The 18475-nt window shown below is 41.3% G+C and overlaps 1 protein-coding gene across 1 annotated transcript in view; it reads right to left on the bottom strand.

Annotated features, from left to right (window-relative positions):
* Positions 1 to 2801: 2801 nt before the first annotated feature.
* The window catches only part of LOC124164062 (SKI family transcriptional corepressor 2), a 71994-nt gene continuing 56320 nt past the window's right edge, over positions 2802 to 18475 (bottom strand). Inside the window, exon 4 of the mRNA XM_046541233.1 lies at positions 2802 to 5678. Coding sequence (XP_046397189.1) covers positions 4393 to 5678 — 1286 coding nt within the window. The 3' untranslated portion in view covers positions 2802 to 4392. The remainder of the gene's footprint in view (positions 5679 to 18475) is intronic.

The raw sequence follows: 18475 nt of genomic DNA on the forward strand, positions 1-18475 counted from the left end.
GTCAGGTCATCCCGTGGCTGGAATGTCCTTTTGAGGAAATCTGGTGCCCCACTGTAGCCATTATGAACAAAATTATTCTTTTCGAAGGCAAACTGCTTTTGTCAGAGATGGACCTGGCTTGATGGAACAATGATACGATGACCACCGAGCGCTGGGAGGGGTTATGGTGATTGCTTCCATTAAAGCATAAATTAGTGTTTGTCGATTTGCGGTAGACACTGTGGCCTACTAGTAGTAACAGTAGTATTCCATCCTTCCTCCATTGAATGAGGATATCTATCTCTAAGGATGAGGATGATACGGTTGCCGACCATCTTTATCCAGTTCCATAGTTAAGGTAATGTTGGGATGCTGGCTGTTCATGTGTTCCAAGAATTGATCTTGGGTATCCCTCCCGTGGGGCCAGACGATGAAAGTGTCTTGACGTACTGATAGAAGTGCTTTGGGTGAAAAGGATTTGAGTTCAAGGCCTTCTCGTCGAAATCTTCGTCGTTGAGGAGCGTGATGGTCTTTCTCGTTATGCAGTCAGTGGGGTTCTTGGGCAGCTTCACATAAGCCTTGATTGAGCCTTGATCCTGAAGTTATTCCAGTACCTTATGGTGGTATTCATTTGTCTTCATGAGGACGGTAGCGTTGCCCTTGTCCGCAAGCAGGATGGTAACCGCGACATTTCGTTTCAAGGCGCGAAGTGTGTCTCGCTCTTCCCTCGTGATATTGGGTTTCGGCAAAACGGCTCTTGAAGTACTATTGAAATCTCACCTCTCACTTCCTCTGCTACTTCCTTTGGTAGTTTCCGTATTGCTTGTTCCACTTCACCAATAAAATCGCTGTACGGAATCACGCTGTGGGCCGGTGCGAAGTTAAGGCCTTTGGAAAGTACAGATAGCGTATGCTCGTCTGTGTCTTGATTATTCAAGTTGATCACTAGTCGTTTGCGGTCCATAGGAGAGGAGGTCCTCTTGGAAGATTGCAGTTTGGAAAACCTTTTTCTTTTTCTGCCTCTTCGATTCCTTCCAAAATAACTTGGGGACAATTTCCCCTCAACAGCTCCTCCTTTCAAAACTTACTTTTAATTAGCCAAGGAGTCAGTGGCGTAACTAGGAATATGTTTTGGGGGGATGAGAGGGGATGGGGAATGGCGACCTCCCACCCACCTCATTAGTAAATTTTGGAAAAATGATAAGCCTGCAAATACATCTTACATAATTTTAGCACTTAGAACTTGGGTTTCATTAAAATTTTACGTTAAAATTTTCTGTGAGTGAAAACTAGACAATAGTTTTGAATATTATTTTTATTTCTCTGAGGCTTTGGGGGGGGGGACATCTATCCCTCTCATCCCCACCATAGTTACGCCACTGCAAGAAGTTATTTATAAAACAAAAACGAAGCGCATTACTGCGGACCGTAAGCAACTCAGTTATGCCTCGTTCACATTACGATCGTCCGAGCCGTCGTCCTTACGATAGTTGACCGAACTAGCCGTGTGAATGCAAGTCCTGACTATAGTTGACGTAGTTCCGAACGTTGCCACTTTACTATGGTTAGGCGCTGGGAGACCGGAAACGGAAGCGACAAGAGAAAGACGAAAAGCTCGTGAAGCTCTATTTTTTTCATGGATTTGTCCTGGGAAGGAAGAATATGGGCGGAAGAAAAATTATTCGGTAAATACACGTTGAACACAGTAATATCTTGTCATTGCATACCTCAACAGCTTTGCTAACCGTCAATTTCCCGTTCACTTTAGATGTCAGCACTAGAGGGCAGCATAGGTTTTAACCATCGTTGTGTGAATGCACGATAGTTCCGACGACGGCTCGGACGATCGTAATGTGAACGAGGCATAATAGCAATTGTCAAGGGGACTGCATATAGGAGGTGCACTTACATCCCATTGAATTCTGATTTCTGTTGCCACTTTGGTAGCATTTTAATCGGTTTTCAAAAATGTCCGCGGCGCGGTGATGAGTGCAATTCGATCCACTTTTTTCCAATATTTCGCAGTAAAATGTTTCTAATTGTGAGGAATATAATTGAAAAGCTATGAATTTGATTGATCACATCATCATGTGTATGAATTTCGGCTAATATTCCTAATTATACCTTATTTTCCCGTGAAACTCGGATCGATTTGTCCGTCAGCGACACGAGTGGCGACTTCTGTAAACCCATTTAAAAGCGCGGTGGGTGACAACACATTTAGAGACCGACTTGAGAATCCTCTACTGTAATATTCGTGACTATGATTATCAAGCGTAAGGATTTCTCATGCAGTATATTTTCGCTTAGAAGCATTGCATTGAAACATTAAAACACTTTATTCCCTTTGATGAAACTAGTGTAATGTGTCACAGAAGACTGTGGAATAGTTAATAGACGAAAGAATGATTATAACAATCAAAATCCTTGTAACTGTTGCATAAGTTTAAGTGGAATCGCGAAGTTTCCATTTCTTTTCACCATGAAATAATTACAAAGATGCTTGAAAAAACACAAAGATGTTGTGGAACGAATTTCAAATTATCTGCCGAAGGCATTGATATTAGCGTGGTATTGATGGTGATTAATTAAAGAGTTCCCCTCGCTAGGAATTAGCCTGAGAAAGAAAACGCCATACTAACTCGCAATTTGCTCAACATTTCTAGGATCATCATTAAACTTGGTAACGCTGAATTGCGTCCCTAATCATCACTCAATCATCACCTAGGAATTCATTCACCGCCAGTTTTCGAACTTCGGTGTTCAATTACCTATCCAGATGGCATTGCTATAGGTAAGGGCTGGAAGAAAAGCAGCTCAAATCAAGCTTCAATGTTATTCTTTATTAGCTGATTATATCAACAGAAAAACATTTTTCTTACAATTATATTTTCACACTTTCTATACACTCTCGTTTAGTAGCTCACTTTTCAATAACGGAAATTTTTAAATAATACAGTCCTCAGAAGATATTATACACAACTCGGTCACACACTTAGGCTAATTGTTAATAATACCACTACTTCACCATTCATAAAGTCTTCACAACTTTGATTCATAAGTACTTTAATTACTAAATAAACTATGAGCATTCTAATAGGTAATATCAGGAAACGGACCTATATATTCATACTTTTGTCATTATATTCACATTAACAAATATATTTTCATTGGAAGTGATTCCCCAAAACTAACCGTCGTTCTATTCGGCACTGGTCCGAGGTAAGGTAGAAGTTAATTGTCCCGGAGAGCATCAGTGCTTCGGTTGAAAAAGGACTCAGTCTCTTCCTCAAATACTTGTCCACACCCGCGAAATTAGGGAGTTAGACAAATCAATAATAACATTGCTAGATGCTCTTACTTATTGGAACAGTAAAAATGGCACAATTATCAGATCAAATTGAATTGCTAAGTTAATGTCCGTCAGAGTGGAGTGAAACTTCAACGTTTCGCTCAACAACCACTCCGAAGTAACCATTTAATCATAGAACAAATCTTTTGAACTTTGCATTTTACTCTCTTCACTACATAACCCACTGAAGACTACCTCTCACAGTTATTTACATATAGTTATTTTATTCACAGTATTCACAGAATGGTTTTTGGGAAGCAATCACAATCGCGTGGTGAAAGCGGATATCTTGTCCGCAAATAAAGGGGACACGTTTCAACGATACCTGTGCGATCATTAGGCATCGATTTTATTCCACCCAGGAGCTGGTAATTGTTCAAAAAAGGCTTATAATTATAACACTTATACGATTGGCCTCACATAACTGGACGAATTCATTCATAAATTGTATAGCACTAGAAAAAAATAAAAGCGCAAAAGAAATAAAATTAAACATAACTTAAAGAGAAACATTTTCTCTGGAAAAGAAGGTGATAGTTAAGACAATATTTCTCAGAAAATCAAACCGAATATATTGTCATATCGCCAACAAGATCACAATTAAAGCAAAGAAAATCTCCCCTGGGATTATAATGTGGAAGAGCAAAAAATCTTTTGAAGATTATTAACTAAAGTGGGATCTGATTGCACTTTTACTATCAATCTATTCTTCGTATTTGTACACCCTATAACCTTCATGAGCATAGTTACATAAATCATTTTTTCTGAGCAACAGCTTCTCTGCACGTCGTCCATCTTTCAACTTTTACGAAATTATGTCAAAACAAGGATTTTAAGAGAAGAAAACTCAGTCCTCCGTAAAAAAACTGAAAGGAAGCAACTTTTCGGCAGCCAGAGAAAACAAGAGGATCCATCGCGAAGACCGGAGACAGGCTCGTGGATGACCTGAATTACTCCCGCAACAACACACGCTCCTCTCACGGATTGTATTTACACAAAGTTTCTCTTCTCCGTTCCGAAGGGGAAAACAACCGAGATCTCCTCCGGCTACTTTCTTCCTTCTACTCTGAGTGCGTCGACGCGTGGTCCGAACCGGGGGAGGGCGAAGAGGCCACCGAGGAGGCTGACGACCCATTGCTCTGGCCTATACAGGTGTTGTTGTTGTTGGTGATGTTGGCCACGCTCTTCTCCATGGACGTGGTCAGGTTGGCGTTGGGGTGCCCGTAGAAGTCGACCGGAGGCGGGAGGCCCCCACCGTTCGGGGGCGGATAGTCGGATGGCCTGAGGAGCGTGGGGAGGTATCCAGTGCCGGCATAGGGGGCAGCTAAGAACCTCCGGTGGTGGCTCTGATGGTGCGCCATGGGATGGTGGTGGGGCGAGAGGGGCGAGAAGGCGGAGGGCCTCCTGGGCGGGGGCGGCGGGGGTGGAGGTGGCGAGAAGTGGGGCGGCGTGGGGCCCAACGAAGTGAGGGAGGGCGAGGTCAGGTGGGGCGGACCCTGATGGGCGTTGTCCGCCGTGCCTGTCAAATACTCGATGGCCGAGAGGACGTCGCCACGGCAGCGGGCAAGGGCCGCCTCCACCTCCGCTCTCCTGCGGCCAGGGAAGGCCAGCATCAAGGTGTCCAGGGGAGTTCTGGCACCGGGGCCTCCAACCTGTCCCCCGCCACTACCGCGTCGCCCGCCCTGATCATCCTCCTCCTCCGGGCTGGACGTAGCCCTTCCGGACACCCGACCGTAGCACCCGACCAGGGGCACAGGCGGGGAATCGCTCCGCTTCTTGGGCAGCGAGAGGTTCTCCGGGGTGATGTTGGCGTCCTCTTCGTCTTCCTCTTCATCGTCCTCCTCTTCCTCTTCGTCGGCGCGCTCTTCGTCCTCCGGCTCCTCCTTGGGGCGCCGCCGCATGTCGAAGGCCACCACCTCTCCGTTCTTGGGGTGGTCGTCCTCGAGAGAGGGCGGAGTGACGGTCGGCGGTGGAGTAGGGGGGCCCTGCGGGGGGGATCCCGTCCGGTGCGGCGGCTGCTGGCCGGCGGCGGCGGTAAGGTGGTCGAGCGGGGGTGATTCTGCGGACGGCGGAGACCGCCTCAGTCTCTTCCCGACAACGCCCTCCTCTCCCGCCTCCTCCTCGTCTCCTTCTCCATCCTCAGCCTCCCGCTCCGCTTCTTCCGCGCTTCTTGCGTCCTGCGCGGCCTCCTCGGCGCCTCCTTCCCTCGTCTCATCTTCTTCTTCCTCGTCTTCCTCCTCAGCGCCAGCTTCGTCGACGGCGCAACCCCTTTGCTGCGGAGAGCCTTTCCTCCGGGACGTCTCTGACCTCGGCCTCTTTGTCGCGCTGCTCGATATCATGCCACCACCTGTGGAAGGGAAACACAGGCTATTTAAATATATTCGAGGATAGGTTTTCCAACCGATTCATATTAATGCAGGGCACAGGATCATCTTTCCCTAAACTTTTTTCGAGCCACCCGGAACACCTGGATCTAAAAATCTTTACCCAACGCCCCCGTACTCTGTTACCCTATCGCCGGGTGGTTTGAAACAGGATCTATGCGGAAAGTAGCCATTCTACAATGCTTACGCTCAAAGACGATCCTGCAGCCTGCGCCCCACTTCACTTCCTAGTTTGATTTTACCCCCTCGCATACAGGTAGCCGTAACACTAGAGTTAATATTCAAGGCCACAACGTTTCAAATCACCATGGAATACTTAAATAATACGTAGCAAGTTGAATGAAAGAAATAATTCTTTCCCTGCAATCCAAATTAATTATTTTAGCATAGAAATATCTCAAGAAATTATTAGTAGCTCTGATAAAATTCCATGCGAGGGACTTTCTCCAATAAATAGACTGGGACACACTCATAAATTACATTATGTACTCATAAAATTCAGGTTATTTTGTAAAATAAGGCAAACTTTCTAGAGAAAAGAACGTTGAAATGAGCGGAATATTAGATATGTTTTGTAGGACGTATTGGAGAACAGGTTTCGACAGAAAATTTTTAAGGAAAAAGGTAGATTTCTGACAGGAATATAACAGATCTGTAAAAAAATTCATAAAGAAAGCTTCCTCGCATTTGAAGGAATAGTTGCAACACTCTCAAGGAACACTTTCTAAAGAATTGTTGAGATGCCAAAGGTTTATAGGAGCACATCTATCAATAATATTATTTCATATCATAATAATTTATCATTCAATATCGATCCAATAGCAAAAAATATTTTGAATATTAATATGGTAAAAATAACGTTGAATGCAACTTACGCCGAAAAAAGTAAACCTAAAAAAATGGGATAAAATACGTACAAGATATTTGAATTGAGCTATGGTCTATAAAGATGCAACGGCTTGGTGCTCAAAGAACTCAAGAGGAAGTATTTTCAATAATATTCCATGTTTTTTCCTCGTTATACTGTTTCCCCGACGGAACCGTTTAATGGAAATGAGTTTCCTTGACATTAATTACTGCGACACGAGGGCGTATTCATATAGCCCTGACGAGGAAACAGGTAATCTAAAGAGGAGTTGAAAACAAAAAGAAGATAAAGAATCCACTCCGTGAGGTAGTTATTTTTCGTAATAAGTGGGTCATTTCCTTCTAAAATTAACAAATGGCTGCAACGTGGCATTATCTATCACATTACACGTGCCATTTTTATCTCTCGGTATTATTCTCCCCTTACCTTTACCAATTTGCAAATCAGTCAGAGAGACCGAGGAGAAAGGTCCTAGGGAATGCGTATAAAAAAATAATTGCAATATGTCTGTTGCATTCAGTTATTTGAAAGATTCATAGAAAGATAAAACACGACCCCTATATTTACAGCTGAGTCATGTCCAGCTAAATTGAACCGTAAATCCTGACGACTTGCTATTTCTTACACTTCATTTTGAAATCATTACGAGCAGTTCGAAATTCTCGTTATAATTCCTAAATCGTGGTACAGAATACCTAAAGCTAGTAAAATTATAGAAATTCCAGTCATACAAATGCTTTATCCAAGAAAAAATCGGATACCATTGTAAGTTTTTTATCAAATGCAACCATTTGGGAGTACCCTGAGAATGAGCAGACTTTTCCTGCAAACATTGGCTGCAATTATTAACTTATGGTAACCAACGCTTTGATAATTAATTACATTTTTTAAATAAGAGCCACTGCTTATTTTTCTTTAGATATAGATTTATTCCATATGAAAGGGACACCGCTCCCGAAGAAAAAAATACAAACGTTCCAGCAACACGATTCCATCCCGTCACCGACGTAGCTTACAACACGGACGACGAGAGGCGCCAGGGCCCGAAGGAAACTCTCAACGCTCCCGCTTGATCTCCTGAGGAGGAGAGAAGGAAGAATATTTCCACGAGATCACAGAGGTATCTGCTTCGAAGGAGGAATATTTTCTACGGCCGTCTCCATGCACACACGCCCCGCATAGAAATTGCTCGCCGGAAAAACACAAAAGCACTCTTCGGAAGATTCAATTTGCCTCAGTAATGAAATTCTAGGGTTCTCCGACCCCTCTTCTCCCCCGCTGCTCGCAAGGCAACTCTCTTCTCACACCGCATCCTTGCTAAGGGACACCCACCGCCTCACCCTTCCGACACCACCCATCCCTCCCCACATTCCGATCTCATCTCGGCGGGGACAATGTGGCAAGCGGCCCCGGCAGTCAACCCGCTCCTCACCCTCTGATACTCCTCCCCCCTTCACCCTCTCTTTTCACCCTTTTCGACTACCTCCCTCCCTTTATTAAGAGTTCGCATCACTACCATTCCACCGAATATATTTCCTTGGCGTACAATTTGTTTAAAAATAATACCAATGTCCTTAAATGGTCATGCATAAACCCTATGCTCATTAACCTCTATCAAAATTTGATTGTAAATGAAATTTGAAAATTATTCGTATTATTTTCTTAGAATTAAAAAATTATCATTTAATTACGGGTATTGAGATAGGAAAAGGTCCTCTACATATACCTTAAAACAATCAGCAAGTTAGCTGAAGTTTTGAACAAGTAATAACTCAAGTACGACGATATGAAGTGATACGTTTTCTCATGGTGGTAGCTCCGCGACTACGTGATTCGAAACCTTTACTTTTCAAAAACCTATTTAAAAATTTTCCATCATATATGATACTAATTTAGGTTAAAATCCCGGTTATAAAGTTTGCAAAAATGGCACAGAAGCCTTTCAAGGCAATCGTAGCGCCGTTCGCATATAACCAACGTGATTTGACAGCAATGACCCCATTCATTTGCAAAAAAACTCCTAAAAAATTAGGGTTACATGCCATGTCCTTACTTTCATCATGATTTCTAGATGTTATGACGCATTCCCCATTTTAGCCAAGCTTTACAATAGCTTTCACATAATCGATAATCGTGGTTAAATTAGTCACGGAATATAGACAGATAAAAATTATTAACCCCGTGTGTGTATCTCATCTTAATTCAACCAAAACGTTCTTAAAGATAGGAGTAAAGAAGGTCAAATCAGAAGGATCCTAACTGAAGTTTTGACATTCAAAATTTGCTACCCTGCTTTCTATATCACGACTACCCCACACCCGTCGTACTCAAATCACCTCAAGTCTTGGGTAGAAAAGAATTGAGCTCTCATTCCCGCATATTCATCACTTTTGCCAACCATTCCCAACCACTTAGAGAACCGGGGAAGCATAGGAAGAAAATCGACATGCAGTACGCCAAGGGCGGAGGAGGAGATTAAGAGTAAGACATAAAAATTCCGCGCCTCACTTATTGCTCAAATTCCTCGAGTATCAATCATCGAGGGAGATTTCTGGGGAGGTGGCAATTCTCCTTCCGTTGGTGCTGAGAAGTGTGCGATGCGGCTGTCTCGAGGACTATATATAAATGAGAATTTAAGACTATGGCGATAGAGGCGAGGTCGAGGGAGGGATTATGGTCCCCATTACACGCTCCCCAAGGCTCTCATCTGGGTGAGAGCATGTGAAGGGGATTGAATGTCTTCATTACAACAACTCAAGTAGACGTTGAGAGGGTTGGGGTTAAAGGAAGACTATGAAGAAAACGACAAAAATTCTTACCATTAATATTTTTGAGGTTTTGAAATCGAGACGTTTACATAACGAATTCAAATATCTTATTTTGGTTGACTTACTTTAGATACAACCTTTAAAGGGCAGTAAATTTATTCACGCGTACTTCCTAAGAAATATTGTAGACCCTAACTCTGTGCGAAAGTGTACGCGAAAATAGGTATCGGAAATGCATGCCACATTTAGCCACGCAAAAATAAATCCTTGCGTGTCTAGAAACAATATATACCCATAGTTAATAATCTTCATTTGTCTGTGAATTAGCAATTACGGGTTTAGCGTTACGCGCGAGTTGTCTTTCCTATGGCAATATGAATTGGCAAAGCCTTAATATTTTGACGTTTGAAAATATGGATGAAAAAGAACCATTCAAATACTTCAATTGCTCACGTAGTGAGGGAAATTCATCTGGGCAATAGGATTTTGAATTCGTTTGTCCCCAGCTAAAATTTGAATGCAATATGAAAAACTAAAAACGTTAATCATTCTCAAAATAGTCTAAACGATAATCAAAAGAAACTTGTCCATGGAAAAGCGACACCACTTATTCCATTCATCTACAGTATTCCTCAAATATGTAGAAGAATAGCACACGTGCTATGCAACGATAAAACTAAAATCAATATTTTGACGAACGGTGTCTAACAAAGGACCGGAAACAAGTAGTAAAATCAGACTGTGGATCGTTAAGTAACCTAAAAACTGGATGCAAAGGTTGATCTTGCACATTAAGTTTTCTAATAGCAGGGACTGACCGATTCAATGTGGAGAAGGAGAAAATAAACCAATAATTATTGCGTTTAAATTCTATAAAAAGTATCTAAGACGTTTAATGGCGAAATATTATCCAAAAAGATTGAACTGGATACTTTAAAAGGAAAATCTTCGCAAACATAAGATATTTCTTCCAAGATCACCGTGCCCATTCTTTTTCACAGCATTCTCATCCTGCTATCCCGAAAGTCATCATGCGGCAATTGTTTTGAAATCAACACATGAGTGTTATCCTTGGTAAGTGCATTAAGGCTTTCTAATAACTGTTTGCACTCCATTCAGTGTGGGATGCGTTGAAGATGACGGGCAAATAGCCGAGCCCTCGAGGATGTTGAGTTATTCCGAGGCGCAAATAACTTTCACCCGCTTGGAGAATCGGTTACACATAGCAAGTGATATCAATTCAACCATTCCTGGATCATATTTCGCGACAAATATTTCACTAAATATAGGCTACAGGTGGAAATGAAAATTTAATGTCAACTTCGGGGGGAAAATGTGTGCACAATGAGCTCAAAAAACGCTTACAATTCTCACAAAACATCGCTGAATTTAAATGACTTATAATCAGCCTAATTGGTTTTCCTTCATCTCTCTCGGTATAGTAAGGAAATATCGTTCTGGCTACAGTTCAACAATAACAAGGAATTCTCAAGGTAACCTTCAGCTTACTTGCGTCGAAATGAGACAAAATCCCAAATCCAGAAGTAAGTTCAGAAGCTGCACGAAGGTACTACCTACTAACAGCGACATGTACCCAACTCAATCAGATAACTAAATGGCATTTCAAAAGCAACGTGTAAAATTATAATAAAAATGTAACTGTAACAAAACATATAAAAATATATAGACTCACTTTACCGATTGCTTGATCCTTACGTTTGCTTACTTAGTGAACAGAAGGCACAGCGATATAAACAATAGAATTACATATATACATTTAACGGTTTTTATCCAAAGTCAAAGTTAAATTTCTTACTATAGTTTGTAAACATTCTATAATGTATGTGAGACACCTATTCGTCGGACATTTTTACAACAGCTGTAGTCATGTTAACAATTCTTATCCGCGGAAAATAACAATTTTTGGTACCGCTAATGATAGGCATACATTTCAACAGCATTTCGACATACGTAAACACTAGATTAATGCACGTAAAGACTCCAGAGTATGTCTATGGCCAAAGTAACTCTATACATTTGAAAAAGAGTACTGCCATTATCTGACCTCTGTCAATACTGATATAGAACTGAATCTTATCGTTAGAGGAATATCTTTAAGGCTGTTCATCCCATTATCAGTGAGCAGTCCCTCGTACTTAATTTGGTGCAGCTGGACACGATCATATACCTAAGATGTTCAATGGGTACCGATAAATCTCGCAATGAAAGCGCAACTAAGATAATGCGATCATGATAATATAGAACTCTTTCCTCTCTTTAACTTTTCAAATTACCCAGAGATTGAAGTGACGGCAGAATATAAAATAGGGGACGAGGAAGTTTTCGATTACTCACCCCGGCTATTAAAAGTATCCGGCGCGTGTTGGAGCAATCGTCGCCTTCATCACCCTACGCCCTGGCCGCTTTGTCATAACAGGCGAGCTGGAGGAGGGTCGAATTTAACGCTCGTGTGTATACGTCCCTCCCATATTGACCTCGGCTGCGTCGGCCGAATGGCTCGAGATGGAATTTATTCCCTCGCACAAGTATAAGTAGACCGGAGCGAACTCTTCATACCTCCCCAAAAGCAGCTCCCTTTCTTAGCGAGCTGAGGCCAACCGCATTCTTCTCTCCCCACACCCTCACCCTTTAGGAAGGCCTGGGGTGCAAACGTGTACACGTTTCGAAACGGTTTTATTGCGTCCATCCCCCGGCGAAATTCACTTCTCTTTCTATTTTTGAATATAGTTTCCCATCCACACCCTTCTCCCTATAAAGTGGGGGGACAGGGAACACTGTTGGGTCGACTGAAAGGTTATTTAGGAGTTGCGATGGTTTTATGCTTCGAGTGAAGTGAAGATACGGTTCGAGAGGGGGTTGGTGCTTTAGTGCTCGATTCCGGGATGCATTCGGCGTGATCACATCTTCTCCACACAAGGTAGACTTCCACATCTTCCCTCAACCTCTCAATTAATTGGGACAAAGAAAAAGAGTATTAAGGAAGCTGCCACTATATGTATATGAGAGTGATACCCAAGACAAAAAAGGCTGCACCAAGGAGGTTTTGTCACTAAATGAGATTTTCGTACGCTAATGGTTTCACGTTGAATGCTACAAAAAAATTGAACACTAGCCAATTAAAATTTTTTGGAATCATTTCTTAATCAAATTTAACAGTAATTTTGATAAAGTATTGCAGCCTCGTGTAGGTAATAATATCAATGAGAAAAATCAATAATTCTTCACGTATAGATTCACAGTTTTGTACAGCATGAAAGTGTAATAAAAACTTCAAAGATGTGGCTATTCTATCTGTGATATCTATTGTTTATTTTGACGTATATTTAAGCACTTATGGTCACTTTTTACAAAATTTTAATCAAATTTCGTATTTCCCCAAGACGAATTGCCAATCACAAATTTCAGCAGGCTGCTGAACATACTAATTTTTTTAACAAGTATTTGCAAAAATACCTAAAATGAAATAATTCAGTCACTTGGAAAGATTAAAAGAAAAAGTTCATCAAGCTTCGAGCCACCAGTCGCGTTTCATACTTCATGGACATATATAGCCTACCACCCAAAAATGCTTTTGCCTCGTGCCTTCGGAAACAAAAACAAAATTCTCGAGGAACCATGAACTCATTTAATTCGAGCAATATATTTTCCTCTAGTTGCAAATTTCCTTCCTTTTTTTCATAAATTGAATCACGCTTGGAATATTTAGAAATCTTATCACCGTCCAATGCCGTACCCCTTTGTTAAAGACGGAGCTATTCCTGAACCCCGCTCACACGGAACAATTTAATGGGACGAAATAGAAGCTGAAAGTATTCGCTTCCCGAAAAGAGATTAACTGATTCAGGATGAAATAAACAGCACGTCTATTGTATCAGACACACGAGAACTCCGTTAACTTCAAGCCGACCCAGACAAAAGCTTTTAAGAGAAGGAAGGAGGCGGCGCAAGAGAGACTGTAGGAACGCGCAAAGGATGGAGACAAAGGCTGCATCGGTGGCAAGGAGCAAAAGAATGAGGAGGATCTCTTTGAATCCGGAGAAAACTTTACGACAAAAGAGAGAGATAAATAGGGAAGGGGAGAGGGTGAAGATGGCGGAAAGGAAGATGGCGGATGACATTACGTTGGAGGAGACGGGAGAGAAAAAAAAGAGAGAACGATGGTTTCACGGGTGGGAGATATTTAGGGAAGGATACGCAGGGGTGGAGAGGGGTCCAGGGGGAAGCCTGGATGAGAGGGGGGCCGAGATGGAAAGAGTATTTGGGTGTGGGAGCAAATTCCGCGCGTTCCAAGTCGCCACCCGCTCTGCGTTAATGAAGAACTCGGCATCAGTCATTTGTCACTTATTATATGCCATTTTGGATCTCCTCCCCACTTTGCCTTATACGATCCCTATTCACCTTTCCCCTACCCTCCCCCCAAATACCCTTAATCCTCTTTCGCCACCCCCTCGTCCCCTCCCCTATTTAACATTTTTCAAGATCCCTCCCCCATTGGTTCACTCCCACACCCTTTCCCACGCAGGAGTTCGTGCCCCCTCGAGCGCATTCCCACCCTGGTTGTCTGCTTCATAGTCAAAGGGTTTTAGCCCCCGAAGACGGGAAGATGACGTTTAACACTGACAATGGAGAAGATGAGGTAACTGAAGTATCAAATGATTGAGCTTAAAAATTAACAAAATGTTTTGGGACAGTGGTTATCATAACCACTAACGCACCTGTTGCCATTGCCAAGTTGATATTCACTTTGTTCTAGACAATAATTACTTCATTCTAATTCGGTCAATATAGTGCCCTGTATCTACTGAAAGACGGTGTCCGATGCCTTAAAATTTTTCAGAGATTAAAATCCAACTCTCTTAGATCAATTAATGTCATAGGTACTTAATTCATTTCGCATGCTTTTTATCGATACTAAAATTTTCCACGCAAAAGCCTCACAAAAGTTTCTGAGCTCTCACATCTTCATAGAACAGAAATCAAGTACCTGAAACTTTTATTTACATGTGTAGGGAAATAAAAATGACATCGGAATTGGTGTTGTAAAGGCGTTATTTAAATATGTTGTAATGTTATATGCAAATAAATATTCCCACTTTTCATTGAATAAATAACTTGCTTCGTCACTAACTATTATGTAAATAAACGAGACGTAGATCAAAATATAACAAACTTTATTTTTTTTAACGTATGGCTTCGATGTTTGAGCGATTTTGGAGAAATAATATAGATATAATGTTGATTATAGATCTTTAATGCATGTTTGGGCACATTTATCAATGTGCAACGTGAGTGATGAATTATGCACATTGGAAAGGTCAAATATTTTTGACCACAAATATTATTTATTGCTGTAATCTATCCTAAGAGGCAATTACAAAATTATCACTTAAATTTATGATCCAATATCTACCATTCTTCTTTTACTGTCTTCATAGAATAACTTTTGATTTTCCCCAAAAAAAAAAAACTTTCCGTGAGGAGAATTCAACTGTTTCCCGATCAAAAGTAAGCTACGCGTGATAAACTCCCTCAAGATTCTGAAATGATATTTTATACGCTGCCTCCTTTGATATTAATTTTCCTGAAAATTTTCTCCATCCCTAGGACCCCTTCTGCTCCCAACCACTAATTTCGCTCCATCCTCCACCCTTACCCTCCTCATGCTTTCAATAAGCCCCAAATCCTCCCGTTTAACAAGCACCTCATAACCATAAGGTCTCACTTTCCACCCCTTCTCGACCTATTTAATGCAAGGGCTTGACACTCCCCGAAAACCCTTCGTCTCATATCCGGTGTCCATTCTCTGGCAGAAAAGGAAATCATCTCCACAACGCAGTCCTAACACGTCACGAAGGTTATCCGTCAATGAAACCGTCTTCATCTCCGAATTCCATGTTTCCTTCGTTCACTTCTCTAACTTCACGCGTACCCATACAATTACCTCTCCATTAGTTATTGTTACGACATTTCATTTAGGGAACTGAAGTGTTCCCAAATGAGTTTACATTTACTTACTTAAATAATATACACAGCTAAGGAATGATAAACGATTTTAATTTTCCTGATGAACAATACTCAGGAATTCTTCTCAATTTCTACAGCAGGTTAATTCAGTCGTAATGGATGACGCGTCGCGACGTTCTGAAAACGACTTATCGAAACGTCGGCCAATACGACTGAATTAACCTGGTGTAGAAACGGAGAAGAATTCCTGAATACTAAGGAATGGTTTCGTTATTTCTTGCAAAATAAATTGGGGAAAAACAATAAACGGAGTTTGAGTTAAGACCTTAAATTTTTGGTTGTGACTTTAGCTAATCATTATTCTGAGCTGCTTTACTGTTACCTAAAAATATTCTTCAGGTTACGGCTGCATTACGCTCTGGTAAACGCGAACCAGAAATTACAAAGCAAGCCCTAAATTAGAGCAAAAATATAATGGGAATTTTAGGGAAAAATCATACTGTTTTGCCATCGTGGCATTCGATTGGAGTTGCCAACGGTACAGGATTCGAGGCGTATCTGTTAAATCTTGAAGTGTGCGCCTTTCCCAGATGGGAGACTTGAAGATGGGCGCTTGACGTAGGTGCTTCCATAATGAGATTCCCACTCGGCTACTGTGGATGTAAGAGTGCTGGTTAAGCGGAGAAGGCGGGGCCATAAAGAGAGGGAGCCACTCGACGCCAGTCCCGAGTCAATAAAACAAACCCGATCAACCTCGGCGCACCCTCTCGAGTGACTTTCAGAAACTCAAATTCGACGAAATAATAAAACCCCTCACGGATAGGACCTCCGAAAGCGTGTTCCTCCGCCCACTCGCCTTTACCCAAGGAGTGTGTCTTTCCCATTCTACCTGCTGTGCCCTTTTGAGAGCTCGTCCACACTCCGAGGGAGAAATCGCCTGTTGTATGTCTGATAGATATGTCATGAAAATATGGAACTTTGAAACTGACCCAGATTGAGCGTATGTTTGTGTAACGATAATTACCATAAGCACTTCACAAATCATCATAATTCTACCTGTAAAATAAAATTTACGACATGGAAATAAAATGCAATTAATGAATTCAATGATGAAACATAAAACTGACTTTCGGCAAAATTTATCATATTCCACCTCAATATTATGAATTTAACGCCAGATTTATTACGTGAAAATTGCGCCTGAAAGTAATGACATATTCTGTCCACACTTGATGAGGGAGTTGAAATTGGTATCACGAGTTCCAGGAAACATCAATGACAAATCTTCGCTAAAATAAAACAGGATATTGTCTCGAGGAGCACAAGAAGCGATAGGATAGGGAAAATGATTCATATAAAAGCTACCTATGACACTTCACGAGCTTTTTAACTATAACGAGTAATTATTATAGTAAATATATTTCCTCCTATGGTATGTTTAGGGTGCTCTAAATCCATACCAATGTGGAATGCATCAGTTTTAGCGTGCTAGAAGAAATTTTCACTTTTTTTTACATTTATGTGCATTTAAAGAGCATTTTTGGGCTCACCATATAGTCTCTTAGTCCCTGAGGCTATCATAAACAATGCAACACATAATTAGCGTACATTTGGTAGAAAAATAAACCCTCATTACATCATGCTAGAGGGTAGAACGTTAGGTAAAGGAAGGAGGACGAGAGAAGATTGGAGGCATTCGAGATGTGGGTATGAAGAAGAATGGAGAAGGTGAAATGGACAGAGAGGAGGAGGAACGACGAAGTGCTCGACGTAGTGGGTGAGGAGAGGCAGGTTTAAGATGAGAGATACGGAGGAGACAGAAGGTTTGGATGGAGGGAGTACTTAGTGGGGAGGGGGTGTTGAAAACTGTGTTAGAGGGTAGAATGTTAGATAAAAGTGGGAGGGGAAGGATGAGAATAGAATTTTTAGATAGATTGAAAGGGAATAGGCCTTACAGTAAATGGAAGAAGGCAGTGCTAGATGGAAGGGGAGGCTCCCAGATTACTTCTTAGTACTCCATGGTAATCTACCTTAATCGGTAGAATACTATAATATGAATCACATCATGAGCTGAATAAATAGGTTAAAACGCGGGGTGTTTAGCGCGATTCATTGTATCTTCAAAGATGCCATTGGTACCACCTTCGGAAGTCAGCCGTGAAAATAATCACATTTTCCTTACTTTGCCGTCAGGGACTACATTTATTAGCATGTCGATCTTGGAACTTCGAAAAAAGTTGTTATATGACCTCTTCCAGTGGCGGATTTATGGGAGATCTGAGGAGGTTATAGATATCCCCCACCCTTGGATATCCAATTTATATTAGATAGAATGGTAATTTTTTCTTCCGACCCCCTCTACTGCTGGCAGTTTACCCCTTACTTAGCCTCCCCTTTCCCAATCCTGGATCCACTACTGACTTCTTCGTATACTTATGAAACTTTTTTTTGAAAAAATTTTGATTGACGAAGAATATAATGGGAAATATTATCCTATTTTTGGAACTCCACTTGCTCGTACTGTAGCATTTTAGCGTATGATTCTCACCGTCAAATCTAATTTCCATCACTTCATAATTGTTTGCAGTCATCATTGAAATTTACATTTTACCTCTCTAATTAATTAATAGATCACCCCTAATTAACGTTTATGCTTATGATGATGATCATCGAATAATACCCCCAGCAATAAACCCCATCTCATAAATATATATATATTCACTCGATTAGCATCAAACCCAATTTTATCGTGCAACCCACTGAAAAAGAATTATTATTATTATTATTATGGAATACAAAATAAAAACGACGAGACCGCATTTCGCTGAAGTAACCTCTCAGTCAAAGCATTTCTCTCTCATTGAAAAAGGTCCGAGCGCTGAAAACATTATTAATCAATTTATATTGGATTTATAAAACACGCGCGAGATTGGAGAGTAAAAATTAATGTCGGCAAACAATGGGTATCCTAAAGAGAAAAAGGGGTGGGGTGAGTCATGGCAGAAACATCCTTTTGTCCGTATTGGAGCCGAGATCCTTTACAATCTCCATTCGACACACACCCAGCCCTTCATATTTTTCCCTCCATGGCAATTTATGTGGGAAAAGGAAACAGCCAAATATTTTGCTTGTCGCCGAT

This window comes from Ischnura elegans, chromosome 1, assembly GCF_921293095.1.
Source record: "Ischnura elegans chromosome 1, ioIscEleg1.1, whole genome shotgun sequence".
Lineage (NCBI taxonomy): Eukaryota > Metazoa > Arthropoda > Insecta > Odonata > Coenagrionidae > Ischnura > Ischnura elegans.